Source organism: Anomalospiza imberbis, chromosome 4 (genome assembly GCF_031753505.1).
Source record: "Anomalospiza imberbis isolate Cuckoo-Finch-1a 21T00152 chromosome 4, ASM3175350v1, whole genome shotgun sequence".
Taxonomy (NCBI): domain Eukaryota; kingdom Metazoa; phylum Chordata; class Aves; order Passeriformes; family Viduidae; genus Anomalospiza; species Anomalospiza imberbis.
The window spans coordinates 45518834-45546666 of NC_089684.1; the positions used below are offsets into that span (position 1 = coordinate 45518834).

General features: G+C 41.6%; 1 protein-coding gene across 32 annotated transcripts in view; it reads left to right on the top strand.

Moving 5' to 3' along the window:
- Nucleotides 1–27833, top strand: part of ANK2 (ankyrin 2) — a 279443-nt gene that overhangs the window by 199621 nt on the left and 51989 nt on the right. For 18 of the 32 annotated variants that reach the window (XM_068188282.1, XM_068188303.1, XM_068188300.1 and 15 more), the window contains 11 exons: nt 1701–1799; nt 2007–2204; nt 3972–4070; nt 4600–4698; nt 6066–6263; nt 7312–7410; nt 7518–7616; nt 10192–10290; nt 12464–12562; nt 17519–17591; nt 24284–24428. In XM_068188282.1, the coding sequence (XP_068044383.1) occupies nt 1701–1799; nt 2007–2204; nt 3972–4070; nt 4600–4698; nt 6066–6263; nt 7312–7410; nt 7518–7616; nt 10192–10290; nt 12464–12562; nt 17519–17591; nt 24284–24428 (1307 nt within the window). Of the gene's footprint in view, nt 1–1700; nt 1800–2006; nt 2205–3971; nt 4071–4599; nt 4699–6065; nt 6264–7311; nt 7411–7517; nt 7617–10191; nt 10291–12463; nt 12563–17518; nt 17592–24283; nt 24429–26074; nt 26087–27833 lie in introns of all 32 variants that reach the window. The other 14 variants (XM_068188279.1, XM_068188290.1, XM_068188296.1 and 11 more) reach the window with 2 other exon arrangements.

The window sequence follows — 27833 nt, forward strand, 5'->3', positions numbered from 1 at the left end:
AGCTTTTTTCAGTACATAAGGTTATAGGTAAATGTTCCCAGCAACAAAAACAACAAAAATGTAGTAATCCTGGTACTCACAAGTTTTTCTCAGCTAGAACAATCTTACCTAGAACCCAGTGAAATTGTTAGCATGCAGAATTGTTTATATGAATCTTTAAAATAGTCTTTCCATACTTTGTTATGGAAGCAATCTTTATGTAAGAACTTTATTGATAATAAAAAACCAACACTAAATTCTTGTGGAAGCAGTTAAAAATATTGTTTTACCAGGCATTTGTGTGCAAAGTTTAACACTCCACAATTTCTGCTACACAGGTGTCTTGGCTTTCACTTGGTAAGCTGAGTTTCCCTGTTGAATTACTGTTTCCAAAACCTAAATTGCTTTGCTAATTCAAGCACAAAAGGGTCATTGCAGGAATTTGATCTTTAGGGTGTTTCTCACATATTTAACAGCTTATTCTTCAGGTAATAAACTTTGTATACAGATGGAATTATTAAGATTTGTAGCTAGGGCTGTGGGATTTTATTGTTGCATACCTACTAATCACAGCTGGTAATACAATGTTAATTTAAGAATGACAAGATAAGTCAACTCCTGGTGAAGAGGGTTTGCTGTAATTAAAAATCCCTATTAGCAGGCAAGCTAAAGCTACTTCTTTCCCTAAATCTAGATGAGGACAACAAGACATGATTCCCCATTCTGATGTAAAAGGTCTTGACTAGAGTGTTCACTTTGGCAGTTGCAGTTTAAGTGGTAGTCGAGGGGAGAAAGGCCTTACTACATAATATTCTTCAGCTCTGGTGTAAGAAGTATGAACAATTAACACAAATGATGGGTCCTGCTGTCTTCTCATGATAGAACAGATGAATAGGGCTCCTGGTTGTGGAACTGTCCCAGGACCTGATGTACCAGATGCTGGTGAGCTGCCCAGGGACCGTTTCAGTCCGCTTTGGGACACTGCACTCAAAGAACAGAGCCCAGTTAAACTAGGAATGCTGTGCTCAAGAAATCCTCATTTCAGTGTTTTTTTGGAAAATCTATGCAAAAAGTAAATGCTTTGAATATTCCTGGTCTGAAATTCCGTACTTCAGTCAGCTTTCCAAAATTTCATATCCTTCAAATTTTGTGAGCTACAAAAGGCTTGAAACAAGATTGATTCCACAGCCTGAAGACAGAGCCACATTGCTGAGTACAGATTTTACACATTCTGTGATCTGGCTGAGTTGTGCTCAGCTGTTGCAAGGCCTATTAATGATGCCAGCTGTACACAGTGTGCAGCAAGGGACCATCTGGAAAGTTATCCCCTCCCATCTTGAGGCTCCTGTGCTGTGCAATCCCTAAAGAGAGACAGCTCAGTGTACAGCTCTCATCTCCTGAAAGGCTCACGAGCTGATGCCTTGTTATGTAGAAAGCTGATGTACATATGTGACCAGGGCAAGTCTATCTGACAAAATTTTCCTAAGCTGGGATTTTCATTCTGTCTCTCAGTGATTGAGGCTATGTTTGTCTGGGATTGGCCAGCTTGGCAAACCAAGACATTCCAGGTACAGCCACACGTACTCACACCCCAGAGTCTCAGCTGGCAGAAGGATGGGGTCTCAGGACCAGCTGTCATGGTTCTGACATGGGGACTGACACAGGTAAAGATCTTTCTTCATGGAAGTTTAGGACACTGAAATGCTTTTGCTTTCCTGCAGCGTGGAGAAACTGCATTGCACATGGCAGCACGTGCCGGGCAGGTAGAAGTGGTTCGCTGCCTCCTGAGGAATGGGGCCCTGGTTGATGCCCGAGCCAGGGTAGGTGTTCTGCATAGAATGGCTTTTTTTTTTTTTTTACTCTTAAAACCATGGTGGAAGGAATCACTCACCGACTTCCTCTCCTCCATTACTCCACTTCCTATGCCTTTGCAAGACAAATGCATAGGAAGGTCTGTGAGGACCAAGGAGGATGCTGTGCTCAGGGTGGCTCCATAGCGCTAATGACCCACTCGATTTGAGTTGTAGGAAGAACAGACCCCACTGCACATCGCCTCTCGCCTGGGCAAGACGGAGATCGTGCAGCTGCTGCTGCAGCACATGGCACACCCCGACGCCGCCACCACCAATGGCTACACCCCGCTGCACATCTCTGCCCGTGAGGGGCAGCTCGATGTCGCCTCCGTACTCCTCGAGGCTGGTGCCTCACACTCCATGTCCACCAAGGTAAGGCTAAACACTTCACATCCGTGTGCCAATGGCACAGGAGCGGGTCTGTCCCGTGACGAGTGTGCTTTCACACTGAGAAATTGAAGTCATTTGGGCCTTTTGTTGTGTTCTTATTTAATTGGCAGCAATCCAGTAGGCTGGAGTAATGTAGCACAAGTTAATCAAAATTCAACTTTGCTGTCATCTAAAATTGGGTTTGGTTGCCCCTGAAGCCAAATGCAGATCTTGATAATTACATGGTCCCAACAGGTTTAAGATGTCCTTGTTTCTCCCTTTCCCTTATAGGCACAGCTTTTATTGCACAGTATTTCCAAAACAGAAAAGGGCATAGAATTACACATTTTTTATGAATAGTTCTCCTTTTATTCCTCGATACCTTATTTACTTAAATAGCAAAATAATTCTGCCCTGTGCTAGCTGAAAGGAATCTTCCTAAAACATAGAAGTCAGCATCTGCCCAGTCACATTGAATGCTGGATCTATTTTCAGTGGTTCTAAAATCAGATGTCATGTGACACAACAGGCCATTTTGTCTGGGATTATAAAAGAAATGTTCTCCAGAATCACTAGTGGGTTTTTTAGCCAAAAATGGTACCAATAGATTCCTGACAGAGAGATGAATATGTAAGGTAGTAGATAACTGTGAAGAGAATGATGTATCAAGATATCTTTTCCAAATTTAAAGCATTTGATAAGTGAGAATCACATAATTTTTGCTATTGATAAAAGTACCCTTGGTTTTACAGCTGAAGCTTAAAACATGTTTATGAACAATGGCATGTTTTCCAGGGTTTAAAAGACTAAACCAGCAATTTTCAAATTATGATCCATGGATTACTGGGAGGGCTTGCTGTTCTCCTTTTATCCAGCTGTTAAATCACATTAGAATGGCTAAAAATACACTAAATACTTTCCTAATTTCCCATATTGCTTGATGGCAATTAGTATTGCAGGAACATTCTATAATTATGAATAGGAGAAGATGGAGCCCACTAGATAATATCTTTATAGACTTGTGATTTGTGAATTGATGACGTTTGAGATTACCCACTACAAACTCTTTCTGAGGTGGGATTAATGGAACTAAATGACAATGATAATAAACATTAAACATCCCTTATGTGCCAGGCAAATAGGTCATTGCAGCTTCCCAAAATTACTGTCAGGCAGCGGTGCAGGCTGCCACCTACTGTCATACATCCATGAGCTTTCCTTACCAGTTTTTAAATTAAAACAGATGAAGAGAAGGGCTCTTTTTAGCTTCAGTAGAACTTTTTGACTGTATGAATACACAAATTCAAGTACAAATAATTTTTCACCAAACCCTACTGGAGGAAGGGAATTGGAGTTTGAAGGTTTTATCCAATGAATTTATTTGTTGCTTCTGTGTTACTGGCAGCGATTGATGCAGGAAATACTTGTAAAGCTGTCATCATGGAACAAAAAAAAGGTGCAGCTGGTTTGGGGTGTAAATTTGAAGACGTGCCTTCATTGCCCCCACACAGTGTGTGTTGCTAGTACAGTCTGTATCAGATAAAATGTCTGCCAGCCTGAGAGCAGATAAGTAGGAAAGAATAATAAAAGGGAAAGTATTTTCTTGTATTTCGTGCTTCTCAAAGTTCTTTCAAGAGAGGCTGCTCTTTCTAGGTTCAGTTATCCATTCTGAGGGTAAAGAGTAAGTGCTTAACACATAGTTCCTAAACAAGAGATGTCAGCATGACCTTTAGCACAAACAGCTGTGTTTTATCTCCTGGAATTTTTCAGAAGGGATTCACGCCGTTGCATGTGGCAGCCAAATATGGGAGCCTGGAAGTGGCAAAGCTCCTGCTGCAGCGCCGTGCCTGTCCTGATTCTGCTGGCAAGGTACCGTTGGGGAAGAAAAAGTCACAAGTCTTTCCTTAAGGAAGAACTGTGTGAAATATGCACCCTAAGAAGGCTGCAGCTTCTTTTGCATGGTGGCTGTGGCTTTGCTGGGGTCGTGTCTCCCCTGGGTGCTGGCTGACTGCTGCTCCCCAGCATGTTGAGTTTGGGACCATGGCAGGAGGGTCTGTGGCTGCTCTGAGGGCAGGTGTGTGTTTTTGGCTCAGGAAGCACCGGGTTCCATCAAGCTGCCTAAATTCCCAATGGATAAAACATAGGGGCAAAGCCACACCATCCCCTGGTGTGGCGTAATGAAAGCCAGCGGCTGCCACCGCTGTTCGCCTGGTACGCCGCTTCTCCCCACTAACAGCCAGCTGCCCGCCATGGCCTTGCTATCCATCCCCATTGCCTCCGCCCCGTCCCCGCTGTCCCTTGCGGCCCCCTGGACCCTTCCACCGCCCCGCTCCGGAGCCCCTCGGCCCCGTTTCCCCGCGGTGTCCCGTAACGCCCTAACGCTGCCCCGCCCTTTCAGAACGGCCTCACCCCTCTGCACGTGGCGGCGCACTACGACAACCAGAAGGTGGCGCTGCTGCTGCTGGAGAAGGGCGCCTCGCCTCACGCCACCGCCAAGGTGAGCCCCGCCCACCCGCCATGAGGGGAGCCCGGGGGGGCCGGCCCCGGCACAGCCGCCGCGCAGCCGCCAGGCGATCCACTACCGTGCAGCGGTAGCAACGGCGTAAGAAATGTCTATTCTGGCCAGGCAGACGGGGAAGGAGCACAAGGGGAATTGATTTCGGGTTTATCAGTGGTGTCGTGGTATCACTGCGTCGGTGGGGGCAGCCCTGAGGGGAACCCTGACACTGAGGGGACTCAGTCCCACCAGAGTTTTAGTCACGGCTGGAAGTCACTTCACTATTGTGCACTGTTAGCAATGACATTAGAAATTTTTGTTGCGGGGTTAAGGAGTGGTGTTGTGGTACCACTGTGCAGGTGAGGGGAGCTCTGAGGGGACACCGTGTAGCCCTGAGGAGACCCAGCTTTGTCAGAGCTTTGGTTGCAGTTGGAAGTCACCTTACTATTGCATAATATTAGCAAAGACTTTAGAAATGTACATTCTGACCACGCACACAAATCATTCCAGGGTTAGGAGTGGTGTTGTGCTATTGCTGTGTAATGCAAAAGCTGCTAAAAGGGGAAAATGGGGACCAGATGGGTGTAATACCAGGGAATGTCCTGCCCTGTGCAAGGCTGCTGATCTACAGGCTTTCAGGAAATGCTCAGGGATTGCATTGGGAATGTGGTTTCCATGGCAATGTATGGAAAGCAGGATAGTTTGGGAAACTCCCACTTAAAAAAAAAAAACACAGCAAAACAACCACAGGCCAACCCAACCAAGCAGCCCTCATAGAACCTGTGTCCCGGCACCGGGGATTTTTCCCTCACGATGTGTTATAAAACAACTAGGAAGTTGTCTTATTGCCAGAAAATGCCATTCTTCTGTGCTTAAATGATTAATTCGGTCACAAAAACATTCCACGCCATCGCTGTTTCCAGCCTGTGACTGACACACGTATCGAAATTCCATATGCAAGCACATCTCTACTCACATGCTCTGAAAAAAGCATAATGTGATGAAGGGTGTGCACCCATCACTCATCATGGGGAATGCCACTCACCAGTCAAAAGGGATTATTTGCAACATAAGTTGTACAAAATGTAGGTGTCAAACTCGGCATAATTTGAAGGTATTGGTGGAACAGACCTGCCCACCCTGGCGAGGGCTGGCTTTGTTCTGATTTAGGCGGTGAAAATAACAGACAGACAAAGCAACACAACAGCAGGGCCATGTGGGACATGTCTGGCCTTGAAAATGTAATGAACTCCCCTCTCTAATACCAGGCATAACATCAAATAATACTGTTCTATGGTGCCTGACTTCTTGGGCTTACATGGCAGTTGTGGTAACTTTATTTTCCTTTTTTTCCTGCCTGGTGTCAGAATGGATACACCCCTCTGCATATCGCTGCCAAGAAAAACCAGATGCAGATAGCTACCACTCTGTTGAACTATGGGGCTGAGACCAACATTTTGACCAAGCAGGGAGTCACCCCACTTCATTTGGCCTCCCAGGAAGGTCACACTGACATGGTGACTTTGCTTTTGGAGAAAGGATCCAACATCCACGTGGCAACAAAGGTAACTCACAATTGGAAACAAAGTATTATGGGTGGGAGTATCCAGTAAGATGCAACTTTGTATCTGTGGGTGGGTTTAACAAACTATGCCAGAAAACCGACAGCTCCAGACTGAAACAATTCAGTGCTCTTACCAGCAAAGGCTCTTTTCTGCATGCTTTTTATCCTTCAATGGTAAGTGAAGAAATTTACATTCTCTGGCAAATAAGAAAACAACTGTATTACTGGAGCAGACTAAGAAAAATTCTCTGGAAGACCTTTCCAAATTTTTTTAATGATTGTACCTTTTTTTAACAGAAATGTTAAAAAAAAATGTTAAAAATGTTACAGAAAACAAGGTCATCAAAAAAAAAAAAAAAAAAAAAAAGAAAGAAAGAAAAAAACCCCAAACTATTACTGTAAATCTTTGTGGGTCACTGGGTTTATCCAGGGGTATATGCAAATCTTATTTATGCAAGTGAAAAGCCTGCAGCTTCTGCTCATACAAGTTAGACTAGAAGATCCTTGCATGGAGTAACTATATTCTGCTAATAGAAACAAGGAAATTTTCATTTCTTAGACAAAATTTGTTTGGTGCCTTGTTCACAGGGAAGCAATGCACATGATCACAGTGAGCTGTCAGTTAAAGGCTGCATCCTTTCCCTGGCATTTGAATAGGATCTATTTCTGGAGTTAATGTCTTCATCTGGCTCATGCCTGCAGTTGTTAAGGTTCTTCTTTCTGTCTGAGGAGTGGGAAGCCCATTTTATTAACGGGCTTCTCAGCTTCCCAAATTACATTATTGTAGAAAATCTTGAGCATTCATGCTTTAAAGTTTTCCCCTATGGTTATGGTGATGTAATTGGTTTGGAGCTGTTTGTCAGCTGGAACAGGAGTGACATTGACTCTACTTTGTTTAAAGTAGAGTTAAACACCCATACTCAGAAGCTGTAGTTAGGGTCTGATCCTGTTTTAAAGATGGGGAAGTGGCAAAGTCTAGATTTTTTCCTTATGCACAGTAGGATTTCATTCTTCTATTTGTTTGCTTACCTGTTACATTCCATCTCCAGGCTGGACTGACATCCTTACACCTTGCAGCTCAAGAGGATAAGGTGAATGTAGCCGAGATACTCACCAAACATGGTGCAAACCAGGATGCTCAGACAAAGGTAAATCACGCAGTGGCTGCTGTCTCCAGCGTGCCAAAGGGTGCTACCCTTGTCCAAGGAATGTTCCACTGAGCTTGCAGTTTTACTTCTTTGTTCTCCTCCTGTAGCTTGGTTATACACCTTTAATTGTGGCCTGTCACTATGGAAACATCAAAATGGTGAATTTTCTCCTCAAGCATGGAGCAAATGTCAATGCTAAAACTAAGGTAAAGAATTTTCCATTGCTTTGCTTTTGCTCTTTATTCTGAACATGGTAACCCAGCACTCCTACATGACACACGTGCTTTTTCCCTTGGGAAATCTAACCATGGCATGGGAGGTGTCAACATGTGGTAGCTGTAATGGAATGCTCTCTGTCTGCTCCATCTCATGGTGTGGTATCCAGGAAAGAAAAGCCAGATAACTGTGTGTATGAAAAAACAACATAGACTGTCAATATAATTGGTTTTTCTTTTTCTTATTACTTGCAAACTAACAAATGAAAGTTTGTTCTTGATCTTATTTCCACATGGTTTACACCACTGTAATACCACTGTGCTGCTAGCAAGTAACAATTCAGACACTTTCAGGGTGATGCCAGATTCTCTCCAATATGCTGGGAGAAGAGTGGGAAGAGATACTGCTGTTCAATGTGTGGGTGGGGTAACTCTGGGAGAGGAAGCAGCTGTGGTAAGGGAATGTGGTTTACTCAAAGAGAGTTTGGAGTTTTCTGAGAGGAATCTGGCTATGCTGAAACCTGATCAGATACACAGAAAAGGGCCTGACCACCTATAGCCGAAGCCTGAACAAAGCCCACTGACTTCAACAGCTTCTCCAGGGATAAGCTGGTGGCAACACCAGCTGAATGGGATGCGTTTTGTAGCAAAAGCTGGGTATCTGCTGAGAATAAAAGAGAGGTTCTGATGGCAGCAGCAGTAGTGTGCTGCATCCCAGAAATCATCACAGCACCGTGACCAGAAAAAGAAGGCTAACTCAGGAACTGTAGGGCTTCAGCTTGGTTAAATCTGACTTCAGGTAATTGCTGGCTTCTGGATTCAAGCTGGATGTCTTGGGACGAACAGGAAGCAGCCCACTGATAGTGTTTTTAAAATCCCATCAAAATCACTGTCTTGAAGTCAACTGGTCCCTTTGGTCAGCTTCCCTGAACCCCAGCTGGGACCTATGGGATGATTAATTCCTCAAAGTAACATTACTTTTTTACTTTGGTCACAGCTCAAGGTGGTAAGAAGCAGCCAAGTAAATAAATAAAAGATTCTGGCCCATCCCTCATGGGATCACCCAAAATCAATGTGCAAAACCTAGGGATTCCAAAAAGACAGGCAACACTACTAGAAAAACAGCTGATGAGAATTAATAAAGGAGACACTAGTGGGATCCAAACGATAAATGCGAAGACATTCAGCTGAGGTATTTGGAGGCTAACTCAAGGGACAGACAAAGTAGTGTCTTTAGGATTAGGTCTCTGTTTTTGTTTAAAGGGCCACTGGGACAGATTACGATTCCATTCACCCAGGTATTTTACTTAGCATGGTTTCATTACAGTCAGCAAGTTTGTATCAGGAAGCAGTTCTCCACTATCTCACACCTAGGGACCACTGAAAAATACTGGCAATCTGTCAGCTGGTGTTGTGGACTCAGTTTAAATCCTGAATTCAAGCTAGGCATGTTAAAGAATGAATAACCCCTGTTGCAGCTTGGGCTTTCACTAGAGAAAGCCTGCATGATGTTTTGTGCAGGGGACACATGAATTGCATTTTTGAAGGACTGCACTATTCAAGTAAAGGTGCTGAATCTACTTTCTACTAGAACCTGCAGTAAGCAGCAGTTCTTAGCAGTCCACGCACTCAATCTAAGAACTGTAACAGTTCTGAACTATCACCATCTAATTAGCAGTGCAAAGCATTACTGGCATCTATGTGTTTGCAGCAGACATAACTCTCAGAGCACATTTCAGAGCCTGCCCCAGGCTTTATGTAAGCGTATGGTGAGATGAACCCAAGGTTTTCTTCCAGTTTCTTCTCTGCCTGTTTTCAAAGCCAGTTGCAAATAATTTTGTAAATCAATTGCCTGTCTGGACTTAGACAATATCATCTCAGATCAGCCAGCTTAAGCACACTTTGGTTATGTTTCTATATGTGACGCGAGAACAAACCACTGGAGCGGATGAGTATCTTGAACTAAGCATGTTTATTAAGGTAGATATTGTGTACCAATGCCTAGGTGTAATTACAGCTTGGTCCAGCCTTTTGGAGGCAATGTGAAGCTAAACTTGACTGACATTTTTAATAGGTATATGTTGTTAGCCTTTTAAAAGGCAAACGGGCTTTAATCACTGCTGTTAAAAATGATGTGTTTTTTAAATAGACTCAGATATTTTAAAGGCAAATCTTGGGCCCCCTGTTGAAAACTAGGATGTGAGAGGAAGAGGAATGTTCTCTGCCTCAGCTACGATTCTGTGCCCTCAACGTGCCCCTTTAACCTTGTTGTCCCTCATTTTTCCTTCCTCTGATTTAGAGAATAGGGGAGAAATGTCTTTTCATAGATTTTTTTTATTGTCAGAGAAATGATTTTTGAATAAGAATATTACCTTCCTTTATATTTTCATTAATCTGGGGAAGGAGTATTATTTTTACTGAAGGTTTATTATTTTTGGCTCAATTGGTGTTATAATTTATGTTTGAAATGTCTCAAAAGGAGCAGAAGGAAGCAAAGGGAAATGTCTGATCTAATGATTGCTTCTTGTTCTTTGTTTGCTTTTGCTGTCACCACCATGGATAACAGAATGGGTACACCCCTCTTCACCAGGCTGCTCAGCAAGGTCACACTCACATCATCAACGTTCTGCTGCAGCATGGGGCCAAGCCCAATGCCATCACCACGGTAAGTCTGACACGCCACTGGCAACTTGCTTCCTTGGACAGTTCTTTTCTTTCCTTCCTTAGGGCTCGAGAGCAAGCTGTTGTTTTGGTGGAAGTATTCCTCATACAGCTGGTTGTCATATGTGGAAATGTAATTTCCTCTGCTCTTCTTTATCCTCTTAAGGTAGTTCACATCCAACCTAACCGCAATAAGCTAAACGTGAGGCGGAGAAGCAGATTCCGGAGCTGCAGGATCAGGCTGGCCATAGCTCTCTGTGCCAGGCTCTTTCAATTTCCCTCCACCTCAACTCTTCTCCCTGGAAATTAATATCTCCAGAAGGAGTTTCCCTTAAAAATCAAGGGCAGTTCAGAACCTGGTGGTGGGGTTTTTTTGTTGTTGTTGTTTTTGTTTTGTTTTGCTTTTTTTTTTTTTTTTAAATTTAGACACAAATTTCTGTCCCTCCATCCACTGAATTGGTTTCAGGTTCTTAGTGAGTTCTCCTCAGTGAATTCAGTGAAATTTAATACCTCCTCAAAGATGGTCAATAGCTCCTGGCACAGTTCATTCTCTGCAGTCAGCCAGCCAGGAAGGCGACTGTCCTATTTCACGTTGATGTTGTTATTAGTCACCTCTAATTGGGTAATCATTAGAACACTGCCAGAGTGTCCAAAACTCCTGTCATTCCCCGGAGTGGATCAGTTTTCCATATGCCTTTAGTGCGTGTGCTTAAATCAGCACTGGCACCGTGTTTGGTCCTGGAACAATCACATAGAATAATCTTGTGTGAAAGTAATCCAAAATACCACTTTGTGCACTGGATCAAGTGAGAGGCCACAGCAGTCAGCTTCTGGGGCTGTAGGTACTGTTTGGGGTGTTTTACTCGGGTCTTTTGACTTGATTTCAGTCCTCACACTGGGGCTGTCATGCCCAGGTCCAAGCCAAGTCCAAGCAGCCTTAGGGATGTGTCTTTGCTGCACAGTTGGCTGCTCCCTCAGATACTCGATCTGTCCTTGTCCACAGAGAGCAACCTCTTGCTTGAGATAAGAGAGAATTTCAACCTGAGACATCTGGCAGGAAGATATGAGAGTGGTGGATGAGCAGCTAATGTGCAAGTGAAGTAACAGTCAAATTATTTGTACTGTGAAGATGCTAATCTGTTCATTTTGTGTGCTAATCCACAAACTGTGTTGCTTCAGGGTGGCTGAGCTAGACTAATACAGAAGCGTTTAAATTATAGATAACTAAAGTTGTTGCTAAAGAAGAGAGAGCCCTCAGGCTGATAACCCCTGCACATAGTGCTGTGGGGTCACAAGAGAAATCATTTCTGTGCGAAGAGTGGTACAGTGACAGTCCCTGATTGCTCAGGAGAACAGCATGTTGTCCCTTGGTTCTGTGCAAAATAGCATGGAGCTGGTCTGTGTAGAACCCTTTACAAAGAACCATGGAACACATCCCTTCCTCCCCATCCCAAGCTCAGTGACATGGGGACTGTGGACTGCCAGTGTTCCAGGAGATGAAATGAGGATAAATAGGCCTAAACTCTTGTTAAATTATTTTAGTGTCCCTTTGACGAACGACACGTTCTCTACATGTTATGAACATTCAAACTGCAAATAAATGTATTTAAATGCAACTGTATTCCTCACCCCAAGTCTTTTGTGGCTTGTATTTGTTAAATCATTAGCCTTTGTGAACTGTTAATGAAAGTACATTTTTGTTGTGTGAAGGAATAGGAGTATATGTGGACAACACAGCTGTAATTTTGTATTCCCCAGATAAGCAATTGTACCTGGTAAAGGTGTAACAGTTTCAACTGGTAGTGAAACTGTAGAAAGGTAAAATACTTTTTACTTTCTAGAAGAGTATTTCTGCAAAATAAACTCCAAACTTATGCAGGCAAGCCAGGCTGTGTAGTGAAATGTGAGCCCTAAAGGGTTAAACCATACAGCGCTGTAGTATTTGGAATTGCTGGCAGATGTAAGTGTGTTGTGTTACCATGGCAATTGGGGCTGTAGTCTTAAAGAAGTTACAAAGACAGAGTCAGATGTAACGGTAAAAAAGCTGCGATTTTCCTAGGCTGTGCCTTGTTTTGGATGGAAATGCTGGCTCATGCAGCGTGGAGAGTGATCTCATTGGTTCACATCACAATCCTCCCTCTCTCTCAGCGCGCTCTCCCCCTCTCTCTTCCCTTCAGAATGGTAACACAGCCTTAGCCATCGCCAGGCGCCTGGGATACATCTCTGTGGTCGATACGCTGAAGGTTGTAACAGAGGAGATCACCACCACCACAACTGTGAGTTGCACATGCATTCAGTGTGGCTCTTCTTTACTCAGAGTGTTGTCTTTCTTCCCTCAGGCTCTCTGTGCATCTCTTTCCTTTTCTGTTTGGGGAGTTTTAGCTCCCCCCCCCCCCCACCCCCCGCCACCTTCCCCTTTCTGTTGCATTTTTGCTACAGTGCTTTCAGTGTATCTTATAAGCATGTGGAAGTGTGTGCAAGGCAACAGGCTCCCCTGAGCTAGGGAACAAAATCTGTGTGCACACTGATGGAAAATAACAACTCAGAGTAAAACTTGTTTCTAGACCTGGGTCTGAGCTGCAAGCCCAAACTTTCCTGAAGTTTGTGCATTGTTTAGATCCTGCCATTTCTCTGTTTGTCTTTTCACCTCTCCTTTCCCATCTGGCCTTACATCTCCATGCTTTTGACACCTCCTGAGGCTCAATCCTTGCAACATCTCTACGTTTGGGCTGCACCAGACATGGCCTGGAGCCAAGCCTAATGATGCTCACTGGATGGCTGTGGATCACATCCATCATCTTCTTACTCAAGTCACTTCCAGTTCAAACAGATCCTGTTTTTCCAAAATGCATGGGAATCTTTCCTTATGGGCTCAGTCCTCTCAGTGCTCCACACTCTTGGAATGTGCATTTTGACATCAGGGCTCGTGAACGGTGTGTGCTGAACATCAGCACACAGCTGATCTACTGCAGCTTTAAGCCAGGAAAAGCTGATCTATTTGGACACCTTGAGAGGAGAAGGTTTTCCCTTCTTGCACTTTTACCTCACATGTACAAATGTCATAGCAGGTAGGAAGGGAGAACATTAGAAAAAAGTGCATAATTTAAGAAAGTGGATTTCATTTAAATGTCGGTTACTTGCATTTATCTTGAAACACTGCTGTAAGGTCATGCTTTTTCATTTTATATGATTTTTTTTAAATGCAAGATTAGCAAGCTAGAAACCCCATCAGCTCTAGATGACATTTAGGAGCACAGACCGTAAAAATCTGTAGATTACTAAAAAGATGCTACTGCTTAGTTGTGGACAGGGTTATAAGAAGAGAAGTCCAAAATCACTTGTAAAGAAATGGGAAAATAATTCTGATTTTATTGCATGCTGACAGCAAATCCCACTTGATATGAACCAAGGAAGATGCACTAAAGATAACATGGCATAAGGTTACAAATAGAATGAGTCATAATTTATTAATGACCTGCAAAGATCAGGCTGAGTCAGGTTTGGAGGAGGAATTCCGGTGTAATTCCAGAAGTCTCTTAATAAAGGCTGTGTGTCTCTGTTGTTATTACTTCAGGTTCTTGTTTAATCATGCAGCACATCACACGTGTACGTGCATAAACACATATGTATCTAATCAGAAGTTGAGGAAAATAAAACCTAGGGCAAATTTTTTGGAGTCACTTTAGTTCTTATATTTTTAAGCTTCAGAGGACACCTTTGTCACATATTCTGTGCTGTGTCCTGGCACAGGTTTTTAATTTATTGTTTGATAAAAGCAGTAACTTCCTTTCTCATTTCCACTGTGTTTCATTGTGCAGCCTTTGACCTTGTCTCATGTAAGAGTTAGGTCTTTGAAATAATAGGAATTGCATGACAAAAAGACACATGTGAGCTATTTACTTTGGATAAATATTTCTTTAAACATTGAGGATTAATGGTATTTTCTGCCAGATACCTGATGCCTGGGGTTTAGGACAGAATCAAGTACTGACACTTACTTGCAGGGTTGACCTTTAGTGCTCCCACAGAAGAGAAATCTGAAATCTTGGTCTGTGTCTGCATACTTTGAAAGTCAGGTGGGAGCCCTCAATAAACTCAGATTCTCCAGCTATGAATACATCTAACCCTTGTACCTTAGGGGGGTGTATGGACTGGTGGTGTTTGTCAGAGGGATGTTGATTAAACACAATTTAGAACAAGTCCTGCAAAAGAGGGCTAAGTAGCAGGTGCTCCCTGCAGTCAGGTTCTCCAGATGGTGAGGTTGGTGCTGCCAGACCTGAGCGCAGTGCTGAGCCTTGAGAGGAGGTGCTGTCACCATAGCTACCTCATTCTCTGAGGCTGGGCTGAGCCCTGCACCAAGGATGTTACACAGCCCGATGTGTGATTGATATGCAAGTCACTGCCACTTGAGATGAGGAAAAGATCTCCAGTGCCAAAGCCTTTCTTTGCTCTAACTTGGAACACATCTTCCTCTTACTTGCATCAGTGCTGTTATTAGTGGAGCCACATGAATATTTAGCAATAGGGAGAATAAAGTGCACTTTTTTTACTGGAAGATTAGAGGGCAATAGGAAATGAGAATAACCTGGATTTTCAGAGGTTTGCTGTGCAATTAAATTTAGGGCCATTTATACAAACAAGCATAGCCTTCCTGTGGATGGATGAATATATGAGGAGCTTTCAGGTTGTTTGCAGTATGCTGCTGTGAATAAGTCATTGCTGAAAGCATATATGGATTTACATACCTGAATTACATATTGGAATTATTCTATGCCACCCAATGAAAATCTGGCCTTACAATGAAAGGCTCAAATACAGAAGCCTTAAGTACACTCCATCATGGAATCCTCACTAAACATAGGGAGTTTGAGAAATACATACTGAGCAATTTTCCATGTGAGCCATTCATGGGACTAAATACGGATTTTAAATTTTGAGAGTATTTGATGTGCCTATCAATTAAAAAAATTCTAATATTACACTAGAAGTTCCTTTAAAAACATTAATTCCCAACAGGAGTTGTTTGGATTATAATTAATGCAGAAGTAATGATTCTTGCTGAGTTCAGTGTTCCAAAAATGGCATTGAAGATTTTTTTGTTCTGTAATGTGCATGTGCACACACACTTTTTTGAATCTCTTTTCCAAACTTTGTTTCAATTGTTAAATTATGAAGCATTTTTTTTCTTACTGATGGAAAAGCCAGGAAAGCAATAAGGTATCCTTGCTTCCCTGTAAATAGATAATAATGTCTGCAAGCCTTAGAGACCAGATTTTTATATGGAGGCATGTAAAAACCTAAGCAACAAGTAGATGGATGTAGTGGTCCATAAACCTCGGTTACCTGGGAGATAGAAAAATGGGCAGTGATCCTCTCTAACTGCAGCCTGTGCTTTTACTTAGCTGATTGTTCAACTTACTTGTTAACTTTGATGTTGAAGAGACAAAGTCAGTGCCACCTGAAAGATAGCATCTCCCCATCTGTCATCGCTGGCCTTGTCACCCCACTGCTGCCTGACATTTCTGTCCCAGGAAAGCCATGGGAATATGGGGGAAAAGTCAGTCCTGGTGGTGGGGCCATTCAGTGAATATAAACTAATTTGCAACCCTGAACATATGTTCTGCTGCAACAGAAATAATAAGTTATTTATACTCATGGGGAAGAGTGAATTTAGGAGCCTAATTAGGATTGCCAGTTGAGGCAAAGGGCATTGTTCTTTCCCTATACCTCAGGAGGGTAAACTGGAACTGCTGTCAGAGTTAAATAGATTGCAGAAATGTAAAGCAGACTTCTAAAACTAATTTCCAAAGTAATTACACAGTTGGTAACTTAGTTATTTATTAAAGTGCAGTATTTTACAATAAGCAAGAAAAGCTGGCTTTGTCAGTTTGTTAGAAACAGAGAAGTACATAACAGGACCAGGAAATAACTAGTAAGTTTTGTGCAACAAAAGTTGCTATTGACTTCACTGCTTGATATCAGCAGGCATTTTCCCAAAAGAATATTGCATAAGGGACTCAGGGTTTGGCTGATTTAATTATTCCTCCCATGAAACGATTTGGCTCCTTTGCATGTGATGTTAATGTATGCACGATAGATGGTGTCTGCAGCAGGGAGTGAGCACTGCCTCAGAGGGGGTTTCTCAGGGAGGCACGTGGCCTCCTGGCACTGCTCTCCATGCCAGAGGGGCACCTGTGCTCCCACACTTCCTTAAGGGCCGTGAGCCAGCTGCCTTCCGCAGCTCCCCAGCTCACTGGGAGGAGCCAGGGAAATTGGTACTTTTTGGTGGTGACCAAGTCATTTCTGATCACTGCTCCTTTTGAAGCCCTTGGAATTTTGTCCCCTATATCCTAGCACACTGAAGACTTCCCTGCAGACAACTTTTTCACATCTTGTGCTTCCTCCAGTTTCTCTTGTTATGTTCTTCATCTCCTTCTTCAATGTGAAGCTGGATGCTAGAAAGATGTCCCCATTCTTGATTCGGCGCCTCTGCCTGGAAGTCATTTATAAAGATAAAATTATATTTTAAAAACCCCAACAAACTTCCAGTGTTTTCCTGCTCTTATGTCTAACCAGAATCCTCCCACGATTCCTCAGTCCATACTTGCCTTGATTCACAATATTTTGAGCTTTTAGGTGCACAAGATGTTTCCGAGTCATCAAACAACTTTTTTTTTTTTTTTTTTTTTTTCCCTCTGATGTGTATGTGCTCAGGGAGAGTATATATGATTTATGAAAAGGATATAATTAATATGCACTGTAGTCACCTTTTTCTGGAGAAGGGGGAGAAATGTTTCAAGTGATCTGTGTAAATCCTTCACATCTTTTTTTAGTTCAGGAATTTCACATCATTCATAACTTCATTTGCAAATGCTTTACAGTTTAATAATTTCCATATGCCCCATACAACTTTCTCAAGCTCTTCTGTAGACATTACCTAATTCATTTTAAAATCATCTTGGAAACATTGAACTGAATTGTTCTACATGCACCATTTATGAATAAATTTTATTTCTCTGACCATCTCATTATCTCATGTTTTTGTACTTTTGTGCCAGAAGAAATGTCACCTTATGCAGCACGGAGAATAGAAGCTTCTGGAATAAAGATGAAAAAGCAAGTTAGGAGTAGGGGGAACATGTTATGAAATGCCTCAGCGTGTCCCACTGCTGTCTGTTGAAAATGACCTGCTGTAAACTTTGTTCCTCTGACTGATGATTCTGTCTTTGCAGACTGTAACAGAGAAGCACAAGCTAAATGTACCCGAGACAATGACTGAGGTTCTGGATGTGTCAGATGAAGAAGGTGAGTGACTTTGGTAAATTCCTCTTCCATACCACCTATGTAACCTGTTACATAGGCTCAAGAAACTGCTTGAGTAGTCTGACATCTTCATTTTGCTGTGTTTGTAATGAAGTTCTTTTTTAAATGATGGACTCATTATGGTATTTTTATACAGATGCCAAAATTTGAAATAAAGCAAAATCCTGGATCCCTATACCTTTTCCAGAAAAAGCTTATCTGAACCAAATTGGCGAATGAGACCATTTCCCAGCTCCAGGCTTTACAATTTCACTGTAGAATTGTCCCTAAGGTGGTTTTGACCCTCCCATAAAGAGGAATCCGAGCAGTAAATTTTTTGGATCTGTGCCACTTGTACGTGATACAAATATCCAGGAGTTTTTTCTCATTGGAAACATTTGTGGAAGAAGATGCATAAGGTGGAGGGTGAGGAAAGCATTCCCTTGAGGGGGCTTTTGGCACAGGGGGGGTTCAAGGATATACATGGTGTGATACAAAGTAACAATGTGCCGGTAAGTTTGGCACTTGGGTTTCAGAGGCCTTTGCATGTAGAGATAGGAGATGTGTCCCACCACTTAGCTACATCCCAAGGATATTCCTCCCCTTCTGGGAGGAGTGATAAAGTATCACACTTTTATTCAGCTCAGAATTGCAGAAATGGCCTAAACCCACCCTTTCCTAAGAGTTTGCAAGTGACTTCTTAGAAATTTTACTCACAGCAGTATTAATAAATATAAACACAGTTGGAAGGATTTTCTATGTTCCTTTTTACACTTGGCAATGTCAATATTACAATATCCTATGTGTGCCATTTTATGGTGGTGGTTATTCTGCACAAATGATTTGTACAGTGAGTAGTTTCCAGAACGTCCTGGGAATTTGGAAACTCAGCTTACAGGGTTGGTATTTTTCTTTTACAAAGAAAACAGATGTACTTGTGGTTCTAAGTGGTGCACAAAGTTAATGGCATTCATTAATTATAAGTGCTTGTATTGCTTTTAGAAATGGGATTTATGCTGATAAATGAGTTAGTCTTGAGAAAATATGATGCTTAGGTTCCAGATGCAACTTTTTGTTTTAAAATGCAAAAGCAAACAAGTGTGATTTAAAAATCAATTATTTTCTGCTGCATCATGACCAGTGAAATTATTTTGCCATTTTGTCTCTGATTAAGAAGCATTCAACTGCTTGTGTAATTATTATGTTGAATCACCTTTAAATAGCTTATTGCCTTATGTTCACCTTGTTTAGTTTTCTCCCAGTCTTTTGATCTACCACTGAATCATCTTTAAATCCACAAAGCCTAGTATGTCCTTCTGCTTCTACAGGATTAATCCAGGGTGTTCCTTTTTCTCAAACCAATTTGTGTGTTGTACAGCCTTTAAACACTCTGATGAGGAACCCTTCAGTGATGGGGAAGCATATAATGGCACGGGTGCTGTTAGCAGGAGTTCATGGAGTAAGACCTACAGACTTTCTCTTTTTGTTTAACTCAGACGGTTTGGTTTATTTTTTGTGTAGAAACAACACATGTTTGCATAATTTGGGTACCTAACATGGTTCCTCTCTATTGCTTTTGAAGTGTGGTGGAATGTGTGTTTCCTGAGAGGTGGGAGGAAGAAGGGAAGCCAGAAAATCTCAGATTTATTACCTGTATCTTGAGTGTGTTGGCAGAACTTGAAGGGGCTGTCCTGCATGACTAATGCTCTCCCGTGCTTTGAATTAACATGTACTGCAAGAACTCCTAACGTGGATGGTGCTTGTCACAGTAACTTAAAATAGCTGGGGACAAGAAGGCTGCAGAACTTGTTTAATAGAGAGGATGAACCACTTAGGGGTGGTGTGGCTTCATAAGAGGCTAGCAGTAAGATTTCTGTGATGCTGTGTTCTTTGAAGTGACACAATATGTTCTGAAATAAATCAATGTGCTGCTGCAAACCTGCCAGCTTTATTCATATAGTTATCAAGTTGAACACAAGAGTACTTGAGCAAAGTATTAGAGGTCCCATTGTGCAGCATGTTTGTCACTGATGACAAGTATTTTGCATTTTGCTTGGAAGAACGTTCTATTGCATAATTGTATGCTGTCATGTTGTTAATATAGTATTTGTATTCCTAAAGCAAAGTTAACGTACAGTCTAAGTAATATAAACTAAAACACAATTATCTGTCAGATAGCTCAGCTTGATGTGGAAGGTCCTTCTCTGGGTAGCCTGTTTTAAAATACTTGGAATGGACTGAGAGTCCCACTAATTCTTTTTCAGTTTTCTTGTGACATTTTTTGTGTTTATCCAGTGAATTGTTATTCAGAATTCTTTACTTTTTATGTCAACCCACAAAACCATCTTCCTTTTCACATTATATTACATTCATATTATATTGTCATGTGAATATATCATATTCACATTATATTTTTTTTATTTTAAATGGCCTTTAATCCCTGTTCATGGGGATTGCACTACAGACGCCCATAGGCAGAGCTGTTAAGTGACGTGGTCTGTGCAACGTGTACCCCTGCCAGCAGAAATGCCCAGTGTGGACAAAGTTGCACAAAAAACCTTGTACATTTTTATCATTGTATCAGCCTTAGCTGTATTGCTGCACAGTTGAGTTGCTTTAAACCTGTCTCCAAAAAAGAAGCATTTTGCACCTGAGAAATCTTTAGAGCAATAAAGGGAAATTACTGCAAAGCATCTTGTGAAATGTATTTTAATGATGTCTACAGAATTAGTGAAGTTAAGCACAAGCAAGTGTTTTTTTGTTAGGGCTGAATCTGTGTAAACAGACAGGGAAATATAGAAAAAGCAGGAGCCTGGTTTCTTTCTTATTTCCCCATATATTAGTATGGACTTCTGTATCCATTCAATTTTTGGGCCTCATTTTTGTGCCAGAAGAGCTGCACAAACCAGCAGTGGTTTATCTTTGAGACTCCCATGGGAGATAGTCCAGTAGGTGTAGTGCTATAGAGAGAGAATACAACTAGTAAAACAGGATGTTCAAGAGCTCTCATTTGTTTCTTTTTAAGCCTCCTCATCGCCAATTAATTTTCAAAAGTTGTAGTTTCAGTGTCTGCTTGAGACCAAGTTCTGGCTGCTGCAGAAGTTGTCAAGCTTTAACCATGCTAGCCCACATCCTCCATTCTGGCAGCACAAACGTTTCACCATGTGGTGACCCAGCCCAGGGAACTGGTCTGTCTGAAAATGAATCTGCTTGTCCTGACAAGTTATTTTCCAGCCAGAAAACTTTTGCGGGCAGAAGGCAACAGAAAAGCTGAAGTAGAGGGTGAAACACCACTGCCAGGAGCAGCATTGCCTGAGATGGCAACAAGGAAAGTTGACTCACACCAAACTGTAATTAGTGCTGACACTGCAATTGCAGAGAAGGGATAGACAAAGCTTGTTTATCCCTTCCCTGTTTGTCGTGTGCAAAGAGTTAGTTCATGGACAAGGTGTCACATCTGTGAACTACTGCATTGTAGTGACCTTGGATTCCAGGAAGCTGTTGACAGCTGATCCTATATCTGGCTGCATCAGATTTCTAGTAAGAAAGAAAATTCCCCACAGTGCATAAGACAACAACGAATTTCCTGAGTGCCCCCACACGTGGCCTTGGAGTAGCGAATGCTGCTGCATATGTGTGAGAAAGGAGCAGCTAAGTCTGGGCAGAATCCACTGCTGTTGTACATGTGTGGTAAGCACATCTGTCATCTACAACATACATGCACATAATTCCACTGAAGAAGCAGCACCTGAATTAGTGGGAAAATTTAATTTCCTTAATTAAACCTAGAAGTTAAAGTTGCAGCCAGGAATTGTTCTTAATAGACTTACATTGCTGTTGCTGCACATTAAAATGCAGGAAATTTAGACTAGCACTGCTGAGTTAATTCGCTGTCTAAATAAAGCACTTTGTATCCAGTAGTATAAATGTTGCCACAGGATGCTTTTTTACAGAAGTAAAGCCTCGGTGGCTTAGGGATATAGGGGTAGTTTGTTATTTTGTTGTTTCTTACCTAGATCCAAGATGGCAACTTCCTAAATACCGCAGTAACCACCTGTCAAGTACTGGAATTCTTTTTGCAGTGGGTTTATATGCAAGAAAACAAAATCAGGATGTCTTTCCCACCCCAGAGGTCCTTGAGAGTAGAAGTGCACTTCTTCTTTTGAGATTTGCTTCACCTTCTGCCATTCTGTGAGCTCTGCCCTGAGCTCCCAATAGCTGACATGATAAGTTTTAAGTCATGTATCAATATCTGAAACCACATTTGAAACCCCACTTTCCTGGCTAGCTAGAAAGAAATAAAATTAAAGCATTAGCCAAGCCGTAATCCAGGGAAGTTTCTAGTGCAGGCTGCTAAATAGGGGATTGACTTAGGGAATTGAAAGTGTCCAAACAAAGTGTCAGAGAAACTCTGCAGTTATGGAATATATGTTCCATAAAAATTGTTATTGCCATAGCTGTTCTTTCTCCATCTGCAGCACTTCTGTGATGAGCTTTAGACTTATCTGCATGCTGCAGAGAAAACAGTTTTGGCAAACGCATATAACTGTATCTGGCTTTAAAAACATCTACTAAAAGTGATTTCTGGCAGTTTGACACAGTCCTCTTTCCTTTATTATTTTATTTAAAATTTTTCTCTATATTTTCTCAATATTTTTTGAGAAAAATTCCAGAGCAATTCTCATGCAGCAGTTGTATTTTGCAATTTTGCCAATTCATAGATGGCCACTGCAAACCATGGAGCATGCAAACCATAAATGTCAAGGGTAATATTTGTCACAAAGTGGTCAGTAAGTGGTGGAAATGTTCCTGGCACTAATTTGATGGGGAATGAGATGGCAGATGGATTGTTTCTGGCATGATGAAAAAGGGCAGTTCCTGTATTGCCCCAAAGCAACCATCTGGTGAGATCTGCTGTGTCAGGAAGCCCTTGGTCAGCTGAATTTTGGTCAGTCATATAGAGTTGAATACCTATGTTTTCTCTCCATATGCTAGGAGGCACTGCATGTTTGGGGCATTCATCTCAGGAAGGGAAGATGGGAGGGCACAGGCGCTGGGGGGAGTTCCCTCAGTCCTTGCCTGCTATTCTGAGATATCTGTGTATGGTCTGGTTACTGTTTGCAGATGTCCCATCACATCAAACACTGTGACTTAGCCCCGCTATTGACATCTCTCAGATGACAGGCCAAAGCTGAAATCAGAGTAGACTTTTTTTTTTTTTTAAAGGTTGTGGTGGGTGTGATGAAAGTGGTAAAGATTTTGCCTTTGTGTCTGGCATGATTATCATTATCTAGTTTATTTGAAATATAACTTGAAATTCCTTTTACTGTTTGATTAACAGCATTGCCTTAATATCTTCCAAGTTTTCACTAAGCCCTGTGCTTTTTAATGTGACATTCCCAGGAAACAGGAGGCATCATCTGTCAGAAGACAGGAAACATGAAGTGATTAAATGCATTTTATTGTTTTCTGTGAAACTGTCCCAGTTTCTCCCTCTTAATGTGGGCAGATGCAATTTTCAAGAGTTTTTGATGTTATACTGAAAAGATTCAAGACTAATTTTTACATATAATATTTGTGTATGCATAAAAATCTTAACTCCCCTAAAATTTACTTAATTTTAGATGACAAATAATAAATTATTTATTTCTTAGCTGAAATGTCATCTAGAAAAAATAGCTTGATTTGCTTTGTGAAAACAAGTATAAAGATGAGCTTCAGTTTGCCCACACAGAAGGCTGAAAGCTCTTGGTGGCCTGGGGTCATGTTGTGTGGCTCTGTGGGTCACACCAAGCCTCTGGCAGGCTCACACTGCAGTGATTTACCAGCAGGCAAATGACTGAAATACTCAGGCAGAAACTGAGGAGAAGAAGCATCTTGCAAATGGGAATGAAAAGAAACATCTACATGTTGCTTGGCAATGGAATCTGTTTTGTTAGTCTGCTGGGGAAAAGCAAACTGTGACTTCATATAGACAGAATTTCCTGGGGAAAAGAATACTGGACCTAAAAAAAAGGATTAAATTTCATTATTCAGAGAATATGGATAAAGGATACTGTGTCAGATAACAAATGATCGTTTAGGCTGGGATTCATTACAAATTATGATCATTCCCATCTATGCAAGTGAGCTTATTTCCAGTTTCTGGATGCTGCCATGTTCTAGAAACATGTATTTTGTTGCTGATCACAGAAAGATTTTGGAATATCGGTGACAGAGCCTTCTATGATGTGGAGTTTGGTTAATAAAGAGTTTAAAGTAACCTTTGCAACTATAAGACATAAGGCACAGAAAACATGTTTTCATCTGAAAACACGTAGATTACAATCAAGTAAGTGTCAACCTTAAACTGTCAGGCTGGGATGCAGCATAGCTGTTTCCAGAAAGATAAAATGGATTAAAGAACAGAAAGACCACACTTTAGAGCATAGCGAAGAAATGTGCTCCTTGCCAGTGTGTGCAAGAGCAAAAAATGTATGAAATGTAATTGATTCATCACCTTGATTTTTAATTTTATTTTTCAAAATATCTTGCTTGATGTGCCAGTTTGATTAAATACATTAATTGCTGTGGTTTGTGGTGTTTCCTGAGTGGAAAATGCCTTCCTGTTCATTGTGCCATCCAACTGTTAGATCCTGAGCTGCCAATGGAATCAAACTCATGTGTGCACTTATCCCCATGTGATTGATTTGCAGGTGATGACACAATGACAGGAGATGGAGGGGAGTACCTTAGGCCAGAAGACCTCCGGGAGCTGGGAGATGACTCTTTGCCAAGCAGCCAGTTCTTAGATGGAATGAACTACTTGAGGTACAGCTTGGAAGGAGGACGCTCAGACAGGTATTTGCCTGGATACGTAACTTTTCTTATGACCCTTGTCCACTCGTTGTGCTGTAAGTGTGTGAAATCCCTTTGCAGGGTCTCTGCTTGGGGTGCCCTGGTCAGCATCTTTTGCTCGGTGTGTCAGCATGGCAGTCACCACTTTGCAGGAGGAAGGTGCAGTCACCCTCATCTCCTGCTGCCATGAGTCAGGGGATGGGTGGACAGGGGCTTTGAGCATCAGGTGAGCTGACTTTTTCGAGTGGTTTGCTGGCTCAAGATATCAGGAGAGGAGCAATAGACTTGGTCATTCTGCACGGGACTGGCAGTGAGTGTATTGTCTGCAAGCACCTCCAGTCTTTCTGTTTCCTCATGGTTGAATTAACAGGAAAGAGAATACTTGTCCTTCTACTGCCACGACTGTAATAATAACAATAAAACAGAAACATTAGTTTGTTCAGTCCAGACAACATACTGATTTGCTTATATCTAAAAAGTTCTCCTTAAGCCTAGATCTCTTTGTGGAATAATAATGTATGCAGCCTTGATTTAATTTTTCTTTTTTAGCGTCATTATATTCTACCAAAAATATGGAGTTCCCTTCCCAAAAGGAAAGACTTCATTAGTGAACATATGTGTAGGCTCATGCTGGCAGATTAACTCCCACAGTTCTACTTCAGAATAGCCACCCAGGCTCTCCTCGGTGTAATCAGCACTGTCTCCAGACTCATTGCCTTTAGAACTGGGGCACACTAAAGGGAATAAAAGAAAAAAAGTTGAAATCTTGGCAAGAGAATTTTGAAGCTACTTTGTTTTCCAGTCTTGGTCGTTATCCTGGCAGCATTTCTGAAGCTCAGTGGAATCAGTAGGATCCATTCTGTTTACTTGAGTAGTCTGGGAATTGCTTCTGGTACAAAAGATGTCAGGAAACAGTTTGGTTTGCCTCACAGCATGTGTAAATCCCAGCATTCAGGTCCTGCAAGCCTGGAGTTTCTTGGTTTTTAGACAGTGAGTCCACTGAAAACAAAGTGACTGTGTGGCTTTTTAACTTTTAGAGGAAGTTGATGAACTACCTCAGAATGCCTAAAATCAAAACCTTTTATTCTCTCAATGGTAGCAAAGTTTGGGAGTTTTTTAGGTTTTAAGATGTTGTATAGAAATGATTGTGCAGTCAAGTGTTAAGCTGGTGGAAATTAAGCTCCCATTTAGAATAGTTTAGCTTTTAAATCTTGTCAGTGGATTTCAGTAGATTCTCACTGGCATGTCATTGATAGGGTTTCATTTGTATTGTATGAAAATTATTTCAAATCCTGTATCAAGCAAAATTATACTGAAATGCAGCAAAATTCTAAAGGGAGAAATAATGAAAGAAACTAACTCCACGGTCTTATTTTCTGTCACCTTCAGGTTATTGGTTTTAAGAATTTTCACAGAGACTGCTTCGGTTGTTTTGCATTTCCTTTTAATGTGATTTTCATTGCATTATAATGACTTTGATTTTTCAGGAAATTCAGTAAAGCAAGATAGTATAAGTAGTCTAGACTCCATATAATCTTACGCATTAAACAATTTGATTTAAAAACATGTATTTTTAATTTGTAACCATCTTCCCTATTTATTTTATTTCTCTCTCCCCTTCATTTTTCTTTTCCATATGCTTTCATTAGCATCATGCCCAGGTAGGTATTACATAGCATGAACACCTGTTGTCTCTATCTCCTCCTATGGCACCTGTCTTTGTTCATCCACTTTGGAGGCCTGCTGTATGTAGAAAGTTGAGTTGGAGAAGCAAAGAAATGATGCTGCTGTTGAGAAACATTTTTGAGATCCATTTTTACAGTGTTCAGTGACCACAGGGTTTTTTTTTTCATATGAAAGAACATATGTAAATATACACTTACATGTAAAAAAGAGATATGCTCAACTGGTCTAGAGCTCATTGGGAAGCGAGTGTGCACTGCAAGTCCCTCAGTCAGGCAGAGTAGGAACCTGGCATGGGGGGTGCTGGTCCTACTTTGTAGATACCACCAGGGCCCTATTCGGGATTTAGAGGTGGGTGATACGTGCCTGTGCACACAGGCAAGACACACTCTTAGGCTCAGGAGCGTTGCAGCATTCCTGGTTCCACAGTTCTGTCTCTTGGGCTGAGTGCTGTTGGTTCCGCAACCCTTCAGACTTCAGATGTATCAACTGTATTTAAGAAGAATCTGCACTTAGGTGTTGGTCTTGTGTCTGATTTTGGTAGGCTTTTTTATGTTTCATGGAATTCTTGGGTACTTATGCCAATAATAAACACTAAATCCTGTGCTCAGTCCGTAAGGGGACTGTCGTTTCAATCAGTACCTTTATTCCTAAGTCTGAGCAGCACAAACCTTTTAACTCCTGGTTTGCTCTTCTTTGAGCTGGTCCAACACACAGATAGGGCAGTGCCACCTGAGCTCTACTTTTGAAATTGAGTGTAGCAGAGAATTTATATATAATATGTATAATTATATATTATACCAGAATATGCAATTATATTTTGGCTACCTACAGACTTCAGTCATGAATGTGCCTATCCTGTCTGCAGATAAAGCCCAGTTCCCTTTTGTATTTATTAGAGCTTATGTACAGGTACTACACAGTGAATAGCACTGGGGGGCTACTCAGAGTGGTGGTAGTAGCAGTGAGGATGGATAGAATCACCATAGGGATCAGCAGCCAAATGCAATTCAGGCTTCCCTTCATTCGGTATCTATCCAGGACGTGGTGTTAACTGAATAGCAGAACCTACAACTTGGATGGTGACTCTCTCATGAGCATTGCATGGCTCAGCAGAGTGGTTCTGGAAGCATCAAATATGGAAATGAACACAGGATAATGATGGCAAATGGGGTCTGCTACTGAGGCTGGTTCCTCAACCAAAGAAAAAATGTTCAATTTTGGTTTGCTTTTTCTCAAGGCTTTCTGAAGGCTATCTTTGCTTCCAGTTTTGTACAATCTACCTGGGATGCTGAACAGGCCACTAGTATAAGCTAATGATCAACAGCACTGATTGTTCTTCTATGTCATATATTTCTAATAAAAATAAGATAACCATTTGCTTCTGTAAATGAATCAAAAATTACTGAGTGCATGTAACTATTGTTAAAAAAAGCTGTGGTCTGAATCAGATGATATGCACTTAAAGGGTTTGAAACTCATGTCTGTAATGAACCCGTGACTTTTATTGCTAACTGCTGAAAATGAATTAGCCCTTAAAACTCTGTGCATCTGGATAAATGGCCTATTGTTCTGATCCAGCATGTTAGTCATTATGAGCACTACTCATAGATGTGTAAGCCAGGAACACAAAACTGCTTCCTTCAGTTAGAGGTGCGATATTCCTCAACATCAACATCACAGAGTACACGTACAACATCTGAAGGTGGATGATCTGGTTTTAAA